At 44.4% G+C, this 25202-nt stretch overlaps 1 protein-coding gene across 6 annotated transcripts in view; it reads right to left on the minus strand.

Moving 5' to 3' along the window:
- The window catches only part of KALRN (kalirin RhoGEF kinase), a 759663-nt gene that overhangs the window by 345947 nt on the left and 388514 nt on the right, over window positions 1-25202 (minus strand). For all 6 annotated transcript variants that reach the window (XM_059727473.1, XM_059727469.1, XM_059727471.1 and 3 more), the window contains exon 10: window positions 46-168. In XM_059727473.1, the coding sequence (XP_059583456.1) occupies window positions 46-168 (123 nt within the window). The remainder of the gene's footprint in view (window positions 1-45; window positions 169-25202) is intronic.

Raw genomic sequence — 25202 nt, forward strand, 5'->3', positions numbered from 1 at the left:
CAGAACAACAAACGATCAACAGAACTTTGCTTTTTGGCCTCTTACCTGCGCGACTTCTTCAAAATCATCATGTCTCTTCTGAAGGGCTCGTGCCCTGTGTAGCGATTTTCCCACTCCAGTGTGTTTACTGAGAAAGGCTTCCCCATGGTTTTCAATCCAGTCCAATACCTAGGCAGAAAGGAAGAGCACCTAATTAGCTGCCATGTCTCCTCACTGCAAAGGCATACACAAGAAATTAATAAAATAGCTGAAAAAAATCTCACTTAGCTGCAGCAAAATGCACAGGCATAGAAGACAGAGGACAACGTGTTCTTCTCTGGTACTGATAAATCAGAATGACTGGATTCCCACAACCTCTTACATACAACATAACTGTTTGAGTTTGAGGCAGTGTTAAGTGTTGGCGGATCCAGTAATGGGGCAAAGGCGGTAACCCCCCTAACTGTGGCTGTGCCGTTCATGCACAGTGAGCTTTTTGGAGCTCTGTCCGACCTCTGAGCTCACCAGCTGGTCAGGGAGAGGCATTCAAAGCAGAGGAAAGGAGGGGATGAGTGATGGTGATGCAACACGCAACGCCAAGAACTCATGTATGGCAAAGTCAAAGTGGGGTGTGACTGCACTGCCACACCTCCTCTGGATCTGAAAAGTGGTATTTGCCTTTTATACACTGGTATCTGCCCTTTATATATCTCCTGTGTACACCAAAACAGAGTGATGGCAATGGTTGACTTCACACTGAGAACAGATCCCAGTATGGACCGTCTAAAGCATGCCTGGATACATGAGGGAGGGATCAACTGGGATTGATTAGGATGTATGGAGAAAGGGTGATCAGGACTTCTAGACTGGAGAGGTTACGAATCACTGGGTAAAGCCATAAAACACTGGCAGGTCTCAACGTTTCTCATAACACCAGATCCCAGGCTACAGCTGTAGCTGAAGCCAACTGAAAACAAAGTGGTGAATCTGTTATACCGAGATGTTAGTGGCATTTCTCTCTACTATGGATCAGATGTATAAGCGCTGTCATTCTGAATGTTTCCCATGACAACTCTCTGTTTCTCAGCTGCTGGCCGTTAAAGCCTGCAAAACTGACTTTGCTCATTCCACCATATCTTGGCAAGAGCTAAGATTCATAGTGTGATCTTCTAGCTGCTCGAAGCTTCTGGGTGGAGGTGGTCAATACGCACTGGGTCTGGCACTGCTGTGTGTGTGCACGTGCAAGCAGACAGGACTTCATCCTTCAAGGTGACAAGCAGACGCTGAGGGGGGGAAGTGCCCCTAAGCTATCACTGAAGTCAATGAAGTAGTGAACAGTAGTTGGAGGTTGCTTCTACGCAAGAAATGTTGGAGTTCACATTATGTTATAGCCAGAGATCACGCCGATTCCTCCAGGAATCAAATTCTCATTCCCACAGAGCGTGGCCACCACTAACCCAGCCTAGCACCACAGCTTGAGCACTGAATATTGCATTAAAATGGTCAGGGCCCCAACAGGAAGCAGGCTGGCTTGTAAGCGTAGGTTTGGCATCACTGTCTGGAGTGGCTCTGACCATCAGAGACGACTCGGTGCACTAGCTGGGATGCTGAGAGAGGAGAGAGCCCTGAGCCCCGAGCCATTTGTCATGTGCAGCACTGATGAATGCAGCTGTTACTGATTAAACCCAGAAAACTGAAACAACGGAAGAAGGTGTGACTTTTATTCAGACAAATGGCGCCATTTGATGGCTAAGCTGTGTAGAACCTAAAACACCTGGACTTTGAGTTCTTCCGTTCACCGTATGTCCTAAGCACAGCCACACTGTCATTTCCCCCTTCTCCGTTTGATGGCCACGGCACTGAAATAAGAGTAACACCTTAGCATTTCCACAGTATTTTTGTCCACAGATCTCAAAGCTCTTCACAAAAGCAAGGACCGAGGCACTCTGCCTCCTGCTGGCACAATGAGTATTTGTCACAAATACAATTCTGTGGACGCAGAGCATTGGCAAAAAAATTGACCCATCCCTGCTTTCCCTTTATGATATCCTCATCTCCAATTTGTGCATACAGAATCCCAGATATATTCCTTTAACCATTTGACAGCAATACGCCATTTGACCTGCTAAAAGCCTTTTTGGGATATGTATTTGATCAAGAACTTGTATATAATTTGCAATAACAATAATTACTAGAGGGTTGCCTGCTAACATTGCTGTCATTAACAATCTATAAATACTTCCATTAACATCCTCTTTTTTCTTGTCAGGGATTTTCAACTTGTCTATTAAAACTGGATTCAGAGTAAATCTTGACATTGGAGATATCATCCCATGAGGCCACACTCTCTTTTTCATGAATTTATAACTTGCTAAAAGGTTTTCCAGTAAACTCACAAATGGCTTTATTCTAAATTATGTTTTACAGGATGTTAGGTCACAACGTCTATCTTCTTTCCATTTCTTAATACTTGACAATCACTAACTACTCATATACAGCAAAACTGTTCAAGTAACTTTCTTGTATTTTTAGCATGAAAAGTAATTTTAACAACCATGCGCCTATCAATTTTTTTCATCCTGGGCATTTATAAACAGTACATAGAGGGATGACTTAAGCTACTTTTGAAAAATTATCATCTCTAGAAGGCAACAGCACTTTTTTAATGACTTGCACCAATAGCTTGCAGGGTTTTTAGCACCGAAAATGATGAATATCATACTTACTCGGCACTTTAGGCTAATACTTGAAGACAATACGTGTTTAGCTAACTGGGCCACACTACGGTGACTGACTTTGATACCCCTGCAAAAAGGGGTATCAACACTCTAACCCATTAGTTGTTAAGGGCTATAATTTTACATCTCATTCAAAAGTTGGCTGTTCCATAGCAAAGAGCCCCCAAAAGTCATACTGAGGCCCTGCACATCTGCTGGCTCGCCCCATCGGTACCTTCTGCACTGAAAGATTTCCTATGAGGTCCCCTACCCAAGCGCTAATCAGATCCAATGTCACTTCACTTATACGATCAGATAAAACCACACCTCAGAGTGATGTGATAGCACATCCACTTAATAAATCAAAACAAGGTGAATAGCTCAGCTCCAAACTATTAATCATCCACTAACGATGCCGGCTTGGTGTCTTCTTTGTCTGCTTCTCTTGCCTCTGTCTGTATTTCTTTTTCTAGGCCACTTCCATGCCTGGAGCACCCACCCTAAACAGATTTCCCAGACTGCCATCCTCTCTTCAGAAAGCACTTTTCATTAAGGCCTATTTCTACTATGATGTCCATAAGAAACGAGTGAACAACAATTTCAATTCAGTTTTAAAATTCACTTGCCTATCCATTCTATGCACATCTTTCTGCAGACTGATTCTATAACAATTTATATAAGAGATGTCTCTAGTCCCATTGTCCTAGCACTTAAGTACCCCAGTCTCATGTATCTATCTTCACACGTAGCCAGTGAAGTGGGAAAGTGCTATCAAGCCTACTTTAGATATAGAGAAATGAGGTACTGAGAGACTATGGGTACAAACAAATAGACTTTTTAGCTGTTTTAAGAAGGGGAGGGGAAGGGGAGCTGCTGTTGCTGCTTGGAAAAATACAGCAGGGATTACAATGTGTCACACCCACAAGTGAGTTCGTCATCCTAAATTTGACCCTGAATGAATAGGGTTAAAGGTGTATTTGTTTTGCTACAGGGTCACTTGTTGCAGAAGCTGCATTCTGGTAGCTTATGTCTGTAGCCTCTGGGATGGATAAATCTGCCTCATCCATCTGCAACCGAAGTGACTTGCTCAAGATAACATAAAAAGCCTGCAGCAGAAGAAACCCGAGTTCCAGGCTAGTTCCTAACCATAGCATCCTTCTTGAATAATATTATTAATAATTATTAATACTTTGTGTTTATATATAATACTTTCCATCTGGTGAGCTCACTTCAGTTTTCAAACAGGAAAAAAATTAGGCCTTCAATCAAACCTGGGAGTTATTGGAAATATTATCTGACTGACTGAACAAAAAGGGAAACTAAGGAACAGAAATCAAATGAGCAGGGTCACAGCAAGGACCTGATTCCCAGAAGTATTAAGCACACATCTTTCAGCCAAAAGTATTTGGGAGATGCAGATTCTCAGCACTTCTGAGTACTGAGCCTCTACTCCAGTGCCTTAAGATACTTTCAAGGGTGCTCTGGGGTGCCATGCAATATTAGCATGGCATGCAATATAAACCCAGAGATTTCAAATCACAGAATCCATAGTGTTAAAACCACTCTGATTTGTTCTGGTCTTTTTTAGTTCTTTGCAACAGAAAAATTGCTCTTATTATTTTTCCAGAGTCAACAAATGAGGAAAAACGAAGAGCTGGCATTTTCCAAGGGTTGCCTTGAGCCTAACGAGGTTAAGAACAACTCCTCTAGTTTGAAGGAGACCTACAAGAAGAACCATGGAAGGTCACTGTTAAAATAAAAATGCCAACATGCACAAATGCTGGCCTGTCTAAGGACTTAGAGATAGATCATTATCAGTTACCCCTAGGCTGAGTAAAGGAAATGGAAGTAATGTCACCAATGTGACTGCATGTTAACGAAAGCTAATGCTGACTTTTATTGAAATCACACTATCTAGTTTATTCCACTGTTGAAAATTAAAATCCAAAGTTATAGCCAATCACCCAAATTCTAGCAACTAAGTACAAATAATTTAAATATTCCTTTAAAATATATACATTTCTTCTATATTAGTAAAAAATAATCACGGCAATGTTATAAAATACATGTAATTCAACATTTTTTTCAGCGAATGCCTTTGATTTTGTGATGTCCTTCATTTTCTGTTTTGTTAAGATGGAAAAAAAGAGTACAAGCCATGCATAGGATAATAGACAAGAGGGGAAGTAGGGACCTTGAGAAGCCATTTAGTCCAACCTCATGCCCTATGCTCTAAAGCATTCTTGACACATGTTTGTCTAACCTTTTCTTTAAAGCCTACAGCCTCCCTAGGTGGTCCTAACCACCTTTAACATTCAAAGTTCTTCCTAATTCTTGCCATTTTAGCCCATTACTTCTTGGCCTACCACATACAGTCATGAAGAAGAGTGATCTTGACATGAAGGGCAGTTTATAACCTTCCTCTTTGCAATAACCTTTTCCATTATTTAAAGGCTATTATCACACCTCCCTTCAATCTTCTGTAGACTAAACAAGCCCAATTCTTTCCATCTCTCCTTAGAGGCCAGGAAAACATGACCTCTGATCATTTTTTTGTTGTTCCCCTCTAGAAACTTCACTAGGTCCACATCAGTGTTGAAATGTGGTGCCCCAAACTGGACACAATACTTCCACTGAGGGGAGCAGCAGGAGTACCTGACATGTCTTACATATAATACCCCTCTTTATACATCCCAATACGGTGTTGGCTTTTTTCTTCCTCAGTGGTATGACATTATTGACTCGTGTCTGGTCTTCAAGCAATAAGCCCCAAATCCTAGTCTGCAGAACTGCTTCCTACACAGTCGGTCCTTCCTTTGTATTTGCATAACTTATTATCCTTACTTTAGTGTAGTATTTTGCCCTTGTTATTGAATTGCATCCTATTTCAGACCTTTTCTCTATTTTTTTAGATTATTGTGAATTCTAATTCTGTCCTCCAAAGTATTTCAAACCCTCCCTACTGGGCATCATCTGCAACTTAATAAATGTCTTCTCTTCTGTTCTCCAAGGAATTTCTTAAAATAATGTCCCGGACTCAGAACAGCCCCCTGTGGGCTGAGTCTGTGGGTCCTGTGGGACCTCACCGCAAACACCTTCCAAGTTTGAAAAAAAAGCTATTAATAACAACTCTCTGAGTATATTTTTCCGATCAGTTGTGCACCTCTTTTCCAGTAATTTAATGCATGCCATGTTCCTGTAGCTTGACATGTGAGACAATGTCAAAACCTTACTCACATCAAGATATATCACATCACATTTTGCTAAATCTGAGAATAATGTGCTACAGCTATATACACCATCTGAGACTGTCATGGCTTATTTGACACATGAGAAAATTATTTAACCCTAATACACTCAATGGTGTCTTTCCAGTGAGGATTACTACTATATTCAAACTCAACGGCAATCTTTTTAGGACAGGGATTGTTTCCTACTCCATGTTTTTAAAGCATCTGGTGCAATGTGATCTGATGCTCATGTATGTGCTACTAAGCACAGAGGGGAAAACAGGAAAATGGGACTGGAAAGGGGGCTTCTGGGCCATGAAGTCCAATTCCTGACATTTGCAGCCACTCACTGACCAAAGGATCCCCCACATCACCACTTCAAAACCTTGCACAAATGTACAATGCAAAGTATCCAAAACACTAACACCCTCAAACATGCCATAGGTAAAAGCATAGAGGAGACATAGGGACAGGGAAATAGTTGGTTAACATAGGCCAAAGGTTCCTAGGGAAAGGACTTGGCCTCATGCCTCAGAGGAAGGTGGAAGTGGAGAACCACATTAGGAGTAATCTAGGGAGCACTGGGTGTGTCTACACAAGATGGTACATGTGCAGTCAACTATTCTACTGCACCACGGCAAAAGTGCTAATGTGCAGTAGAATTGATCTACTGCACATTAATGTCACTAAAAAGGCATGTGCCAGCACTACTGCACAATAGCCCCGGTTACTGAGCATTCAGTTAGTACCTGTTATAAGTAATAAACGTAACATGCAGTACTTACGGTGCATTAATGCACGTGTAGACATGCCCACAGTGACTCTCAGACACCCTTGGCATCCCCTGCTTCCTTCTTGTTCATGGTTTATACCAGTAGCAAACTGCACTCCCAAAAAGACTCAGTGACTCTGGCTAGAGAGTAGCAGGGTAGCAGCAAATGTACCCACTTCATATACACTGCCTCTATATGTGCACCAGGGAAGGAACAGGTGAGTAGCCCTGCTTCTCCTTAGATACCAGACTGAAAGTCCAGGGAGCCTGTATAAGGGCTGAGAGGAAGAGGATGCTCATGCTCTTGCCTGGGTGCCGTGGCCCTATCTAATCCATATGTACTGAATATTCATATGAAAACGGGTCCAGATCATGACCGTCTGTTACAGACCAGAATTTAGGCTATTAACAGCAGAGGGTATGAATAAAGCAAAAGCAGAGCTGACAGTATCTGTTGGCAGGAGTGCTTTAGAACAAGACACGTGAAAAACAGAAGAGACTCTTCTCTATATTGCTTTACATTTGCCTGATTTTGAAGGATACAAATTAACATTTGTTTTGTCTCGTGATCACACTCTTCTATTTTTCCCCCCTTCTCCTAGCAGGCACTGATTATGCGCCCAACAAAAAAGGATGGTTTAGATCAGCTAGCAAGCCCAGGTCACCAATGAAATTAAATAAAACTACAGTGTGATTACAGCATGCTTGCCGCACTAGCTATTACAGTCATTATACGGATGGATAACTGCAAGATGCAAAATGCTACCTGGGGGAAGAAAAGTAGTAACTGTATCCTTTGAATCATTTGTGTAACTGCCAAAAGAACAATAGTGAAAAGTCGAGTGGGTTTCATCTTTCTTGCTCAACATCTGGAAGCACGTGTTCTTAAAAGAAATGCTCCCAGAGGCATCTCAGGGCTTCTTTTTGTTAGTGCCCTTTTGGTAAAAGTCAAGATAGAGTCTTTTTTTGAGCAGCTCATGGAAGCCAAAAGCAAATTTGGGGTAAGAAGGAACCTATTAAGGTTGACGGATCCAGATATGAAATCGCCCTACAGACATTTCTTATAAATGTGCCCCAAACCCTGCTATCCTGAAAATATGCAGTTTTTCCAAGATAAAAGTTTAATTCTTATTAAAATTAAATTCTCTTGAAAACGTCCACATCCCCCCATGGCCAGAACAATGCACAGGGCAGGAGGCTGGTAATAATAACGGGACAGAACAGTTAATTAGCAAACAGTGTACTGGTGCTAATTCTCTCCAGAAAAGGAGAGCGATATGCAATAGGCAATTCATTACAGTTCCTGTGAAGAGTGTTACATGCTAATGGATAGGACAGGGGAAAATGTTTCTTTTAGCTATACTATACAATGCCTGTTCAGAAGAGGCAGGCAAGAGAAACAGAAGCAAAATGACTTAAAAAGGGGAAAGGGTAAATGAATTACTTCAAAATAATAATGAAGCAATAACTGAGCTAAACTATGAAATGATAACGACTTCCCCTCCATATCTGTTTGCCTGACAGAAGCATGGGCAGGTTATTTCATCTGCAGTGTTATGGTCATTTCTTATAATAGTTTAAGCAGCACAATTTGCTTCTTCAGACAGGCAAGTTAGGTGTCTTTCCCAGTGGGGCAGGTAGGTACATGAAGCTGTTTGGACTTGGGCATGGCTGGCCGTAGCCTTGTCTTACCTGATACATAAATAGGAGGCCTCTATTAGCTTCATTCTGAATTAAAACACTCGTTAAGCCAAATTCTGTCTGACAAACACCAGTGGACAGCTTTCGAGTTACACTAGGGTGCATAAAATGGAAGGAGAATTAAGTGCATTGCATTTTTTCTTGATGTTTGGGGCCCCACTCTGATGAACCAACTCAATTAGACTCTGATCTTTTAGCAGAAACAAATGAATGAAGCTAAAATGGGGAAAAATGGAGGAGGCAGAGAGGCTGCTTGCACACAGCCACAGTCATGGAGCTACAGCCTTGCCCAAAGGATGGGAGAAGGGTAATCTGCTGAGTCTTGAATTAGATGCAGAGTGTTTTGTCTGTAATGATGGGGCAATCTGGCTTCTGCATTTGATACCGACCTGTGTCCGACAATGTTTGCTTGCTCCTAAACAGAACGACCCACCAAGGAAGGGACTTGGCAGTTGCACTCATCTGGTTTGGGGCTTAGTCATTAATCTTTCAAGTACAAGAACCACTGCTGTTGCCATAGCAATGCTAAAACTAGGTTACCTTCAGATTGAAAAGAAATGATACCGCTTTACACACACAAAAAGGTATAGGGCTAGATCTGGATTTCAGGTAAAGTGGTGTAAATCTGGAGGAACTCCCACAGGGTTGAGTTAACCCTGTAGTCATTCCAGAGAGACTGGAGAGTAACGTAAGTGGTACACACTGGATTTGATCCTGCTGTAAACGAGGACCTTCATCAGCAGACACAGCAGCTTTAAGCACGACTAAGCTCACTTAAATACGCCATGAAATGGAGAGAGAGAGCAGTTTGGCTCACTACGTAGCTCCTACATTGGAGCAGAGATCGGCAACCTACAGCTTGTGGACTGGGTTTGGCCCCTGGAGCTAGTGGATCTGGCCGAAGGATGTGGGGTTTCTTTGGCAGTGCTCTCAGCAGGAGCTGCACCCATGCCATGGGAGGGAGACGTGGTGGTGGCAGCAGCTGGATCCTAACACCAGTCAACCGGCCTCCGTCCCGGCCACTCTGGCCCGCACCCTGAAACCATTGCCGACTGCTGTACTACATGTTACGCCAACTACAATACCGACATCAAAATGTTGCTGCCCTGGAGTTACTCCACTATTAAAGTTGGCTTTTATGATTTTCTGTTTCTGCAATTCCTCCCTCATCCCCACTCACAGCAATCAAACTGTGTTTAGTAAATTAAATCCCTTTCTGAAAACTGCTTTTCCTACTGTTCAGGTAATGCTAGGGCTTCACAGGTTTCACATCCTCCCTTCAGAACGTCCGCCCTCGCTCACCAAACTTTTGATAGGTTTTGCTATAGAATAAATGGTTCTTGCTCCAGAATATCCCATCACTGGTATTTAACATACAATATTTATTTTAAATGTTTTATTTTACTTAACGGGAGCAAAACTTAATCTGTTCTGTCAAAACCTTTCAACATTTGTGCAAGCTTAGTTAACAATCCTCATGGGCTGAGCTGAGATTTAGAGATGCAATAAACAGCCCAAGAAATCTTTTGCTGGATGATAAATAATTCATCACCTTCAAATATAAGGGATAGCAAACTACAAAGCATGTGTGCTTGTGCTGACACAGTATAAAGCTCTGAGTGTGTATGTTTGTGGGGATACGGTCACAAGGCCACTCTTCCTTTGGGGAAGTAGAAAAAGCTGACGTTTAAGTGACAGGCTGGCCTGTACCCACTGCTGCAGACAGACAGAAGAGGTGATATTGCTACAGGTACCAATGGAAACAGAACAAACATTAGGAATCAGAATTGGAAAAAAATATATTAAGGAGGCGTCATAAATCCTAATCCAAACTAATGACTAAAATCCACACCAAGCCCCATTTAAATTCAAATAACATTCCTTTTGTTGTATTAAAAACCGTTGCTGGAAATAGATTTTTCTTCCCACCAACCCCAGCTTTGTCACAGCAGGGTAATGTCAAGTAAAGGTCTAGTTGAGAAAATACATTGAAATACAAAGGCATTTATCTTCTAGCTTTTCCTGCCATTATTAATGATATAATAGAGTCCCAACCAAAACTAAACAATTCTCATTTGTAATTATGACTTCCTGATAAAGACTCAGAGCCGTTTCTTGTTTGGTATCCCACCTATTATATATTTATTTACTAAAAAGGCAGTGAACCAAATCCTAATCGCATTACTGTGGAAGCAAGAAGTATCGTCCTGGAAAGGACAGCAAGCTATTTTGGTGCCCTCGTCAAAGCAGGGAGGAGTAGGTTTACTCACTGCAGCCTGGGCTCTCCATACCCAGTGGCACCTGCCAATGCCCCTACTGGGGCACAGCCCCCCTTTGCACCGACTGCAGGAGCTCTACGACGTGGGCTGCCTGGGAGATGTCAGTTTGGTGCCGCCCCTGAATTGCCACTTGGGGCTGATAGCCAACCCAACCCCACACCCCCCAAATATGTGATCAGTCTTTCTTGACTTCAGTGGCATTATCCTGCATTTATATCAGGGCAAATGAACTCAGAATCTGACACACTAAATCTAGGTCCTGCCCATGTTGAAACCAATAGCAAACCACATTCTGAGTTCAGCGAAGCAAGGTTGTGTCCCAAGGTTGTGATGAGAGCCGGGGAGAACTACGTTTTCGGTCTACCAGAACAGGCCCAGCCCTGCCCAGCACTGGGCACATTTTCCTTCTTCTGCGGCATCGTTTTTTCCAGTTACCAATTTGCAAACAGATTTAGTGCTCATCAAAGAGAGCTGCAGAGAGCACAGAGTAATGGTGTGTTAATGCACAGATGTAGGCCTGTTAACACGGGGCAGTCGTGACTTACAATGCATCAACCACTGTCCTTTCTCTTTAGGTAATCGTGTCATATCCATGTGACAGTTTTATAAAATGGGCACAAGGAGATATGAAAGAAACCACCAGATGAGAACTCAGGGGACCTGGCTTCACCCTGCTTCTGTGACTGGACAAGGAACTCTCTTCCCGCTCCATCTCAGTGCCTTACTTACAAAACGGGGTAAATAACACTTTTCAGTCAGGCGTGTTTTTTGGAAGCGGGGATACTCTTCTACTAAGTGTCTGAACTGCACCTTGCAGCACTGGGCTTCAGTCTTGGTCATGGCTTCTAGTCAGTTTGGTAATACCCATAAAGAAGAGGCAGATGCAGCTATAATTGGATTGCTAGGATCAGCGATCCCATTCCAGGTGGAAAGTAAAAAACACTGCATGCTTTTTAAGAGGAAGGGCTCTGTATAAAGGCTGAACATTGTGGTACTCATTAGATCGAGATTTTTTCTCACCTTTTCCCGTGCATAACTCCACTGATTTCAGTGTGGACCAAGTCTGTGCATAATTTAATGTATTTTTTCCAGCAACTTTATCCAAAATGCCACAAGAAGCTCAAGGGCAAAATGGTTTAGTGCAGGCTTGTCCAACATATGGCCCGCGGGCCACCATGCGGCCCTCCAAGCTGTTTTCTGAGGCCCCAAGTTCTGCGACGGGAAACGAAAGTAAACACTGTACTTTCATTTTGGGGGGGTGATGTGATACCGCTTCCTGTGAGGTCTTTGAATATGGCTCGCCGGCCCACTGGGTGATAAAAAGTTCATGATCCGGCCCCACATTCAAAAAGATTGGACACCCCTGGTTTAGTACATTAACTCCTCCCCTATTTATTTGTAGATGCAATCACATGGGTTCTCTTCACCTCCAAACCTCCTCTAGTTCATTCCTTGATGCCCTGTACAAAAGTTAGATGAGTCACCTGGTTTTACATTAGACATCTGTAGAACCTGTCAGTTCTTGGCTCAGCAAATATGTCCATCCATTTGTGACAGTGGCAAAATGAGCCTGATACCAATCCAAGAAAACAATTACTCACAATGCCAATCTAATATTGGCCTGTTCCCCTTCAAAACGCCCAAATCGGCTTGAAAATAAACATGGAAACCTGGAAAAAATAAACGCCTCATCATACCGCTAAAACACAAAAAAATACTGCCAGAAATAAATCTATTACACGGCAGTCCACAGGACTCCTGGCTATATAATTAGAAAAATAACAGGCCTGCCAATAGTGGGTCCACTGCTGCCAAAGAGCAGCTCACAGCTCCATCTTCAAAATCATTGGCCAACCAGCTTTTTCCATAGTTAAATGTATTTAGCCAGATCACTTGAGTCAATGGAGCTACTGGGTTTACACCCTCCCCAGAGATCCGGTCTGGTTGACTTCGGTATAACAAAGATGACAGGTTGACAGCTTTATGGAGCTGGAAGGAAGCCTGTGGAACGGCATCACTGAACACGAGCTGAGGATGGGTCTAGAAATCTGATTTGCCATTTCTCCAGCCTTCTCTTAGTGAAGCCTTTTCCTAAAATTTAGTGGTGTATCGCCCTTTCCATTTAATCATTCCAGCCGAACTGTATGAAGACTAATTTTCTCTTTAAATGTCCCTGAAGACCACTGAAGGAGTCCCAGAGTTTTATTTTACCCCAAAGCACAGAAATGGGTTCTTGCCATATAATTCACTTACCTGTTCTCTAGGGTTATTATGATCCTTGCCATTAACAAGGTATTTGGGGAGGGAAGGAATGCAAATACTAGGCAACATCGAGTGGCTAGTGAGTTTGCAATGGGGGAGAGTAGAGTTTATGTGGCTTCATCCCTTGAAAAGGTGGTAGCTCCTCCAAATGAACAGAAGACTGAGTAGTGGGAAGAGCAGAGGCTGCCCAGAGTAGGAGAAGCCACAGGCAGCTGCTTAACTTGGCATTGCTCTCTTGGTATCTGGCCTATTTTTCCATCTAGAAAGCTAGCTAGAGTGAACAATGCCCACAACTTCTTGTAGACAAGGATACCATGCTATCGACGGAAACAATTCTCCTGAGTGGGCGTGCTCCCAGAGGAAAGGCCAGGAGTCCCCCAGAGGGAGGGCAATCTCCATTGCAAACCCAGCTCCCTGAAGTACGTGCAATAGCTCATCAGGGGCCTGCCACCCTGCCTGGCCTACAGCAACCCTTCCATGCAGCCAGCAGGCACAGAGCCATGGGAGTGCCTCTCAAAAGTCTGGGAGCTAATCCAGGTACTATTAAGTATGCTTTTCTAATCAACCACTGCTTTTGCCCTCAAAACTGTATTTAGTCCAGCACCCACCACATATAATCAAAGAGGTCTTTTAGAAAGGACAGCGATGTGGTCTATTCTGCCCTCAAAAGGAAAAGCAGCCGTGCAGCCCTATCAGTATTCTTCTGCTCAATGCAACTCAATTAATGAGAGCGCATGCAACCAAAAAAAGCCTCCTTAAAATCAGATGGTAGGTGTTTTCTTTTTCTTCAGTAAGCTTCTTGGACAGCATGCAAGGGCTTTACCTTTGTATAAATGCTCTTTTTACAATAAAGTGGAGCCCCCGTGGTTAGCAAAAACACCAGTTTACTCAGCGTAGAATGGCATGTTCTGTTCTTTAAAAGGCTGACAAGCTGATGAAGCATGCTGATTGTTCAGCGTGTTTGCGTAGGTGACAAGTGCTGAGAGGTGGGACCCACCATGAGACAGGAAAGGAAATTTCCCAACTGTAAAACCTCACCATACACTGTTCTTCATATGCTTCATGGCTTCCAGAGGCCACATGTGCCCCCTCATTATACATCCATGGACTTTTGAGAGCCACAGCTAGGCCCCAGGGCAACCACCCTCGTTGCAAATTCACTTGTGCCTTACAACAATTTGTCTCTCTCTGCAGTTGTTGTGTGTGGTTACGGGGTTAGCTATCTGCAACGCAGCTGTATTGGGAAGATGTGGGCACAGGACAGCCAATCAAATGGGTTGTCCTTCCACGATGACAGCCTGAGACATGCAGGGCTGTTCCCAATGGGGCCTTAGAGCCTTGTGATGGTTTGCAACGTCAGGTTTTAGCCCAATATAGTGACACTGCTGCCATATGTCCCTTACGCAGAGTTTTCAGACCACTGTGTACACACACACTCTAGTCACAAACATGGGTGACTGGTGCCTCCCCATTTTGGGGGGCACCAGATTGTCAATGGGGGATCCCCGTTGGGGGGGATCAGTCGGTGACCCATCGTCGACTGGAGGGAGGGTCCCCCAGCGGCCGATTGCCGAGCCAGCAGCAAAACTAGAAGTGCACTTCTGGTTTCACGGCTGGCACTTCCAGGGGGTGCACGGCCAATCTCAGGGGGTGCATGTGCACCATGTGCACCCCCTAGGCACTGCCAGTGGTTACAAATACCCTTGCCTGTTCCTACATGTTTCTGTGCTACATGAGGTGAAGTGGATGCTCAGGAAGCAATGAGCAGCTGTTTCACCCGTAAATCCCAAGTCTTTTTGCCAAGGTTTAGATGGCAAAAGTTGCCATGCAACTGCTCCCGTGAATGACTGCCATTGTTTGAATACTTGGGCCCTCATATTCTCAAGAACGCATTTGTAGCCCCAACCAAACAAGTGCTTGTGGAGATGAGAACTGGGTTGTGCGTATGTGGGTGGTGGGGGAGAGGGGGCAGGGGACTGGAGAAGAGGAGGGTTACGCCCAGGTTACGACCAGCACCAGTCTCAGACCCACAAATGCAGGGTTCTGTATACTACGAGTGCTTCTCGTGGGTGACACAGTCAACACCTTGAATGGAGCTGGAAGAGCTCACCAGGGAGCAGACTGGACCATCCCAAATCGGGCTATGGCTTTCACACTCTTTCTGCGCTAAGGCTATCAGAGCTCACACATATCTGAACTGCCCTCCTGCTCAGTCAATACAAGCTCCCGCCTAGGCCAAGGATGGAACTGGAATACCTATCTCCCTAAAAATGGGGGAAAGAGAAACCGCTACACTAGGGGAGTACATCAAGGACTCAGTGAGCAAGTGTTCACCAGGGCACCCCTGGGGAAAACCAGGAGTAAGGGGTGCAAACTCCTGGAAGATCAATTCAGGCTCAACATTAGAAGAAACTTCTTCACAGTCAGGGTGTCCAGACTGTGGAATAAGCTCCCTCCAGAGGTGGTGTAATCGCCTACCCTGGAAATCTCCGAGAGAAGACTGGACGGTCACCTCGCTGGGGCCTCCTGACCCCAGTTCTCTTTCCTGCTTGGTGCAGGGGGCTGGACCTGATGATCTTCCAAGGTCTCCTTGCAATCTATGAATCTACGAATTTATGAATGACCCTGGTACAGGCTAGTACTTTTCTCCTTGGTTAAATGCCTGTTCACAAAATACTTCCCATTTAGTTTTCATGTTTTTGATGAAATGCCTAACCTGAGAAAAGCTGGCAACTCTCCACCCTTTTAAAAGTGTTTCAGGTAAGAAAACAATAGGCAGACAGACAAACGGGGAGAAAATGTCTCTTCCTTGGTGTCTCCAATTGCTACCAATGTTCCCAGGAATCTTTTAAGTAAAAAAAAAAAAAAAAAGAAGAAGATAAGCCCCCGATTCAAAAAGTCTGCTAGCTTTTTACGTTGAACTTACTTCTCATAGGGCAAATTTTGAAAGCTGTGTGTAGGTGGAGAAGCTATAAATAACCAAATTTGTGCACATTCCTTCCGAACAAGGCACAGAAAATGAGTTCTGCATCAGCATGTAATGATACAGTTGTGCCCTGCATGGGGCTTCAAATTATCTGCTGTTAGATGCTTGTCATGGATCTGCACTGTAGTGCTGGCTTTACAGAGGCTCTAGCCCAGCATTTAGGACTGCAGGCTCAGGAAACCTCAGGCACCTCTCTACGCTGCTGCAGGCCAACAAGGCTTTCAGCCTTCAGCTATGTCTCATAAGGAGAAACAGGAGGCTGATTTTTGAACTGGGGAAAGGCAGGAGGTGTTTAAGCTAGGCTGTTTTCACCAGAATCCCTGGGCCTTTGTACACACCACAAAATTGGCCTTTAAAGCGGCTTAAATGCCCTTTTGCACCGCTTTAATGGCGTTGCTGTTTACACTGTCGGCAGTGTAATGTGCACCTCGGAGGTGTTTTAGTTTGCTACCTAACAAAGTGCAAAAGCCATGGAGGGAAGCACTGGGCCCCGTGCAGCTCAGCAGGTGTGCAGGAAGCCCGTGCAGGCAGCCACTGAAGACAAAAAAAAAAGTGGCAAGCCTGATCTTTTGTTTTTCCTCCCCGGACCCTGCCTGCCTACCTGAGCTGCGCAGGGGCGAGGTGCTTACCTACGTGGCTGCGGTGCCCCCCGGGACTGCCCAGGCTGGGTGCCTGTGGGCAGGTGCCACCTGGGAGGTGCCGCCACAGAGGGCCACATCGGCTCCCCTGTAGCTCAGGGAAAGCTGGGCCTGCTGGCAGCTCGCCCTGCACCCCGCACCCCCCCGCCCCCGACTCCTGCCGGAGAGGCAGGTAAGGATTGGGCCCAACCCTTGTATACATGCCACAGGGGGTTACTTGGGTTATATTCTCCCTAAACTCAAGCAGTGTTTATAAAAATCCACCGCTTCAGTTTAGAGAATTAAACTGAAGTAAACCCCCATGGCATGTACAAGAAGCCCCTGGGACCAATCCATTTTGCACATTCTTGGGGAATAAACAGGGATCTTGCTCTGCTGCTGTGGCTAGCCTTCCCTTCCATATCCCACCTTCATCTTCTCAGGCCTGCCTCACTAAAGCAGCTAGAGAAACAGTGCAATGGAGATGCCTACTACTACCTCTGGCCAGAAGAGAGAAGGAAACCTCCAAAGAATTCAGTCCTGCTTGTTATTCATAAATTTTAAGGCCAGAAGAGCCCATTCGACCATCCAATCTGACTTCCTAAAGGTCTCTGCAGTTCCCATGCAGTCACGTGCTGTTGTGTGTGCCTGGTACCAACACAATCCCACCATCAATAGCTAATCAGCACTAGAAACCTATTGCTCAGTACAGCTAATATCACATAGGGCACGCTGTGATCTCCTTGTAATGATCCCTTTTTGACTCCTTCATTAGCGAGCTGATGCCACGCCTTCCATTTCAGCACTAGTAACTTCAGGCTTGTCTGGCATGGGGCCAAGAGAAATACAGCATTTGCAGCTTCTATAATAAATAGAGACACGTGAAGTACTAGGCTGATTTGGGATTGATTGGAAGCCCTGATTTTAAACCAGAAGGTGCTCAAAAAACTTAGCAACCTCATTCATTATCGCTAATAATTGCTCAGCACAGTGTCTCACTTTGGAGAGGGATGGCATCTGCGGATTTGAAAGCTTGGCTCTTTGTGGATGGCAAAGCAGGTTTATCACATCATATTATTGCACTTTTTCAGTATGCAAATTCTGTCCCATGCAGTGCTGGAAAAGTGAATAGGAGAGAGGCTGGGGCTGAAAAGGGAGGTAAGGAAGCAAAGCAGATTTTTAAACATCTCCTGTTAAAATTTTCAAAAATATTAAACGCCAAATTTAAAACATACAGTAAAGAAGTTGGCTTCAGAGACTCTGTCAGGGATAAACATGCCTGGTGCACTCAGAAGGAGCGTTGTGGACTAGTTGATATAGAGCTGAACTGGGATCCAGCCCTCATTTTTATTCTCAGCTCTGCCGCTCAGCTGCTGGGTCGCGTTAGGCAACTCACGTCCCTATGCCTGTTTATAAATCCTTAAAATGAGAAAAATGCTCTGTCCGTAGAGTGCTTTGGGATTTACTGATGACAGTGTGATACAAGCGTGAGGTATTTGCTATTCTTACAGGAGAACCCAGAGTCTTCTCAAGGTTAGGCTCCAACCCCCCCTGTGAAGATGAGGGTTTGCAAACCAGCTGGCAGAGGGTGATATACATAGAGCTATAGAAAATAGATCCATAAAATGGCTAGGCTACTCCAGTGGTTTGCTGTGGCTTTTATTTCACAGCACTAGTTCTTCACTCAGCTACACAGGACTGATGATTCGTCCAGATGACTAGAAAATCTGTGTCTCTTGGCATAAAAGCCACGGCTGACAGCTGAGTATCTCACGCTCAGTCTGCTCACCTGCTATGAATTCATCACTCTGATAAGAAAAATCTGGGTTCCACTCTATATATTCACTTCTCCACCTCCCCCTCCAAAATCTATTCACTATGTGTTTTTATAGCACCTAGTACAATGGAGTCAAGGACTGCTGGCCTCTACATATTACAATATTTTTCCAGCTATTTCAGTTGGCCTAATAGAAGACATCGGATTTACCCAAAGACCCTTGTCTACCACAACATAAATGTTTAATGTTAATTAATGAATGTCCAGGCCAAGTTGGGCTAGATGCTGCATTGTAAAAAAATCTCAACTAAGCTTGAAAACATGGCATTGAAAGCTAGCGCGCTTCTCCAGCACTGCCGAGCATGGAAGGATTCCCTCTGCTTACGGTCACGAATGGTTTAGTTTTGTCTAGAGAGAGACCGATGCACTGTTCACACAGGCAATATTTCTGTACATTAGAGCAGTGCTGGAAGCAGAGGGTTTTATAATGTCAGTTCAACAAAACTCAACACGAAAACACAGCTGCCAAAAGGGGTTAGCAAACCCTGAGTCAGAGAAGTGAAACCCAGGAACCATTCAGTTATAGAAAAGGCCTTCGTGATGGATATTAGCTGTGTTTCTATATTATCCAAAGAGTCCAGCGAGGGTCAGGGTTCCACTGTGCCGGGTGTTGCACAAGCCCGGAGGGACACGCTTCCCTCCTCCAAGAACTGACACTCTATTAAAACAAATGCCGCTACAAGTGAAAGTGAAAACAATCGGAGGAAGCGAAACAGGGAGGAAAAGAACCGTTCCAAGGTCAGGAGTTCCAAAAATAGCTACTGCACCGTTGGATGGCTCCAAATCAACTGAGAAAAGGCTTTTAAAAATATTTTTAAAATCTGACTCTTCCAGACATCTGTGCAACTTGGTTGTTGGTTTCTTGTGGGTGTCTGTCACAGCAAGATTGGGTCTGGAGGAGGAGTTTGAAGGACAAGAGGCTGGTTGACCTTGTAGGTTGATTTAAGAAGGCGGGTACAGGCCTAAGAGCCAATGTGAAGAAAGCACAGAGATGAGCGGCAGATAAAAGGACATTCTGCAGGCATCACTAGCAGAACAGAAAGCGAGAAAGCGGCGCAATAACAGACATGATAATATGAGGACAGGGAGAGTCAAGATTACAAAGACCCTTCTTTGTCAGGACAAGAATCTTGATACTGGTGAAACAGGAAAAGAATTGGTACTGGACGGATAGCAGCAGAAAGGGATGGTCATGGTAGGAGTGCAGCATGATGGAAACCTCTATAAGAATGACTTTCTTATAGAGTGGAAAGAGAGAGGTAGCCAAGTTAACCTGAAGTCGTCTGACTCCTTGGGCTGCCTGAATCCTCATGCAGCACTGACAGTCTTTCTAGGTAGGGGGTTCCCCTGGGCCAGGGAGCCAGCTGCCTGGAAAGCTGGACAGCTTGGGATCAGCAAACCTATGGATCATAGAAAAACAAAAAAAACTCGTTAGTTCTCCAGAAGCTGACTTTTGGGGACGTCTCTTTCCATGAATATCAGATTTTTAAATTCTTCTTCCTGTTTGAAGAGCACACACCAACTGCAGATGCTTCCTCAGCCTAACAAAGGGTATTTTTCATAGATTCATAGATGCTAGGGCCAGAAGGGACCTCAATGGATCATTGAGTCTGAACCCCAGCCTGAAAGCTTGAAAAAACAAATTTTTCCAACTATTTCAGTTTGTCTAATAAAATATATCAGATTCACCCAAAGAACCTTGTCTGCCTATGTCCTTAGACCAACATGGCTACAACCTATCCTCCTGACTGAGGAAGAACATTTCATACTAGGATGGAAATGCTGGTTTCCAGCCACCACTCATGACAAGCAAGCACGATGGTAGCAGCTATATTGTTACATAACCAGAAGATAAATGCAAGTATCAGGGGTGAAAGAGGAGAAGAAGAATAAGGAAAATGCTGCAGTTAAGGCTGGAGATGTTCAGATCCTATAGAAGAGTTTTAGCTGCATGAACAAAAAGAAAAGGATGGATGTGAAAAAATCCCCACACAAGATGGATTTTTGAGACCAGGCAGAAGGGAGAGTCCTAGACAAACTCCATTAAGTCTTGGTGACATATAAGATCATGAAGATATCGTCAGAGATAAAAAAGAGCGAGGGGAGATTTAGGGAAAAAAGGTCAAGAGAAGAGAAGGTGGTAAAAATCAATGACCTATACAGAAATTCGTGGCCAACACATAAATAGAATTCTCTGCATCAACCCCCACTTCATTTCTGCAAAACACCGCTAAGATCTGATAGTCCTTTCCACGAGAGATGATACTGGAGAAGTGGTCAGAGCAGGGAACTGAGGTCAGAGTCCTGCCTTCTGTTCAAGAGGCTTTTACTGACCTTGGCAAATCATTTACCCTCCCGATACCAACCTTTCAGAAAGACTATCAGATCCTTGGACAGAAGGGACCCAAACAAGGCTGAAGTTTTATTATTACATAGTTCTCAAAGGTACCGTGAAAAAAAAGTCTCGTGTATTGCATTTTACATTTATACAGAGGGTTATTTTCTCCCCCAGTGACAATATATCTTCTTTAAAAGCACCTGCTGAAGGAAACTCCCTTTCGCTTCACTACTGAAGTCCCACTGTTTTTATAGGCTTAATCAGTAATGGTTTGGCTACTTTTTTTCTCCTTTTACCATGACAAGAGCTATTGGTGCCTTATAAGAAACCCCCCCCTCCCCCCAACATGTTTTTTTCTGAGGATGTGCAATATTTTCAGTGATACTTTCACGCAAATCCCACAAGTACAGTAATACTCCCCCATCCCCTAAGGGAATAGCATTACCAGCCTGCATAAGAAGGGCTAAACAGAGCAACAGTGATATGTAGCATTTGTTTGGGGTGTCCAGTCATGAGAAGGAGTATTCAGCACTCTGTGGGACTTGGCCCTTACACTGCAGCCTAGGACTAAGGAGAAGGGCTGTAGTTGACTCGCCTAAGCAAAGGGCTTCCACTGTCATCTTTATGGTCGTGAGCTGCAGCACGGTAAAGTCAAAAGAGTATCAAAGGGCCCTCTAAGAAGAGCCTCAACTCTCAGCTGGGATCCACATGTTGCCGGTTCAGCACACGGCACAAGAGTTTCCCCGAGTGAAAACACTGAAGGGCAGCGAATGCCCAAAATGAGAAGGGAACTTTATTGGACTCACAGGAATTATTTTCTTAGTTTCTCTTCTTGCTTCATGAGGTTCAGAGATCAAGCCAACTGGCTCAGATTTCTTTGCTCAAAGACAGCTGTGGAGACCATCAAAGTGCTCTAGTCTTACATCAAGGCTAAGCAAGCTTCAGTTCGAAACTAAAGCCTACCCCTGAAATCTGATATCTCTGGCCCTCTGTCTTACCCCATGTGGAAATTAGAAAGTGATCATTATTATTTTTTAATCAGTGTCCCTTTAAAGCACAAAGAACTATCGGGTTGGATTAATAGCTATGCAGAGGAAGAAAGAACAGTTGTTTCTAGCTAATTTCAAATTAGACTTTAAATCAAATTATGCCCAGGATAGAGTATTGTTAACCAATGAGCCACAAAGAATTTCCTGAGCAAATATCATTAAATGAAAATGTAATAATTTAAAACCATAGGGTTTTTTGTGAATATTTCTGCCACAGAATATGCACAGTAACATGGAGCTGGATTTAAAGAACATGGTTAGACATTCAGAACAATCCTTTTCCCCCCTGTACCTTGTAAAGCATTTAAAGCAATTAATCGCTGAAGCTGACAGCCCCAGACACCTCTAAAGTATTCTTACACCAAATGTTCAGGAGCTTGCCGGAGTGAGTCTAACACTTAGTCTGGAAAGGCAGAGCCAAGCACTTGAGAATAGCCATTCAGGAGAGTGTTCAAAAACCAGCATGTCAAGGATTTAAATTTTTCAATTGGACAGGTGCATTGTAGCTTGATGAGGGAGCAAACAGGTTTTTAGCTTGCAACCATCAGCACTAAGTGAAAAACACATCACTTCCTTAAACTGTGCTCTTGGGCCAAAGACATTGCCCCTTTGTGGTTTGCACAGCCCTGAACATCTTGCCCATGCCTACTAGAGACTCGTTCACTGAAGTTTTATCATTAGGTTTGCACAATTAAAGGCAATGCCTAGGAATGATGGAAAACTCATGTACAAAATGACAGCTTTGTGCTAGGGGGTCTAATGCCATGTGGCCCTATAACCCAGTACCAGGGGATTGTTCTAAAGCATGGGAGCAAGCTCAGCATGGGTGCTCTGATACTATTCCCTTCTTTACTGCCCATAAAGCAGGGAAAAGGAGGTGCAATCAAAAGAAAAGGATCGTGGTCAGAACCGCTGCTCTTGGAATGGGTTTGGTTCCTTGTGGCCATTAGTGGCCAGTGAAAGTTATAACTAAAGTCATTCTAGTTTGGCACAGTGGCTTATACATGGCTATAGCTGGATAGGGGAGAGCAAAGGTGAGCTTTGCATATAATCTTTTCCTGACCTGAATTCTGGTAAGTTTGGCTAACTCTAAGTCAGGTCAGCTGAACTGGTTTTGCCTGGAGTTTGTCAAGACCTGGAGGTGATTATAATGCATGGAGTTCAGAAGCAGGACAAGAAAGATCCAGAAAACTTCTCTAGGAGCTCAAACAATATGCACGATTGGGAAATCTTAAGAGTTGGACTTGACTAGATCTTTTAGATTTGCCATACATGCAAAAGTCCAGTATAAAATGAATGGCCAAATTCCTATATCACAAATAGGATGGTCGTTTGTGACTTTTTAACGGCAGCCATTGTACTCCCCGGGGTCTGAGCATTTGATGTGCTAAGGATCATTCCAACTGACCTGTACTGAGGTCATGGTTCACAGCTTTTGATTGCATGACTAGACTGAATCCACAGACTTCGTGACTGAGAGAAAACTCTCTCAGTTGTACACCTTTAGAGCTATGTGATACTCTACTGACTCATGGAAGGTTGTTCACAGGAGATGTGTGCAGCACCTAGTGACCGGTACATTTCTGCTGTATACAAAGACCTGCAAGGTTTGGGATATATGGTGGGGAAGTGGGAACATGCATAAAATACTTCCAACAAGAACGGGAAGCTAGTTTAAAAACCCTGTGGGATGGTAATAGGAGGGTTTGACTCTAAGGCTAGGGACAGACATTCAAAAAGCCTGAGCCTGAATCAATTCAATCTTTGCAGGTTAGTTTAACCTGCCTAGGTTGAACTGGTTTGCAAGTGCACAGACATTCCCTCTGGACTGAGGAAATGCAGGCACATGCCTGCAGTGGCTGAGGCTGAAAGCCAGGGGGCACTAGAGCAGTCCTCCCTTCCCTTCCACAATGCTGAGCTGGGGGGGGGGGGGAGGAGGGGGCAGAGAGGGGGTAATGGCCAGGCCCTGGCAGAATGCTCTGATTTTGGAGGAGTTTCAACCCCTACCCTACCTGTACCATCCCAGGCTTTTGCCCGCTCACTGCTCAACGGGTGGGAGTGTTGCCAGCCCCCAGCCAGCACTCTAAGGCAAAGGTGGGGTGTGCCATGCATGCATCTGTTGACGATACTAAGCTTTTCAGTCTCCCTCTCCCTGCTTCTTCATACTGTCTGCAAACCTGACAGGTGAGAGAGCCAGCAGGAAGCTGATAACACAGCATTTATCAGCCCATCAAGAAAACAAGGGCTGTCTCATTAGTTCAAGATCTTCTTAAACAGCTTTTTGCAAGGAAGAAATGGAGGGACATTACCAGCTGACCTGTTGATTAGCTCCAAAAAGCCCTAAGCAGACACTGTTCTGTCTGCCTTTGTCCTGTCTCAGTGAAGCTGGAGACATACACGCACAGACACCTCTCAGTATTAGCTAGCATACCATATGCTGGCTACAGTCCGTGTGGCTGGGGTATGGGCTGTGGGAGATGGGAGGGCGGGAGTGGGGGATCCCTGCTTGAGCAGCAAGCAGTGAGGCAGGGGCAGGGGATGGGGAGCCAGGCAGACCCTGCTGTGCTTGTAATCTCCACCAGAGCTCTGGCCAGGGAGCAGAGGGGCAGGGGCGGCCCTGCTCTTTGGAGCAGACAACCCAGACCAGTTCAGGGCTGCAAAGATTCTGGGATACTGGGGGTCTCTGGTTTAACTTAGACCAGGAAGTGGTCTGGGGCAGACATTGCATAAACCAGTTTGATCCAAATCAGTCCAGTCTGATACTACATTCATAGTTTCATAGCTGGTAGGGTCGGAAGGGACCTGAGCAGATCATGAAGTCCGACCCCCTGCCATGGCAGGAAAGAGTACTGGGGTAAAACAACCCCAGTAAGGTGTTCATCTACCCTCCTCTTAAAGACCCCCAGGGTAGGAGCCAGCACCACTTCTCTTGGAAGTTGGTTCCAGATCCTAGCCGCCCTGACTGTGAAGTAGCGCCTCCTGATGTCTAGTCTGAATTCAACCAGGTTTATTGTAAACCAATTTCAACCATTTTGAAACTGGTTTATGTGCACTGAACTTCTGATCTATTACAGGTTTAAACCAGTTTATGATGACTTAAACTGGTTTATGTGTCATGTCTGTCCCTAGACATACTGATTTAATCTGGCTTCTACATCCACATGCTCATTGGGGGACCAGTATTGCAAAGTGCTGAAGACCTCCTCTGATGTCAACAGGACCCGAACGCCCTCCGGTTCTCTGGGGTTCAGGCCCTATAAGAATGTTCACACTCCTTAGGATGCTCTCAAATACTAGCTCTGCCTTTGCACGTACCATGAAAGATTCAAAGTGAAGAATGATAGATCATAAACTAGGAAAATGAGCTCCAGTTTGCATGTAAAATGAGTAAATGAGTAGATAACACACTTTATTTAAATGATCCAATTAATTCAC

The sequence above is a fragment of the Alligator mississippiensis genome, chromosome 4 (assembly GCF_030867095.1).
Source record: "Alligator mississippiensis isolate rAllMis1 chromosome 4, rAllMis1, whole genome shotgun sequence".
Classification (NCBI taxonomy): domain Eukaryota; kingdom Metazoa; phylum Chordata; order Crocodylia; family Alligatoridae; genus Alligator; species Alligator mississippiensis.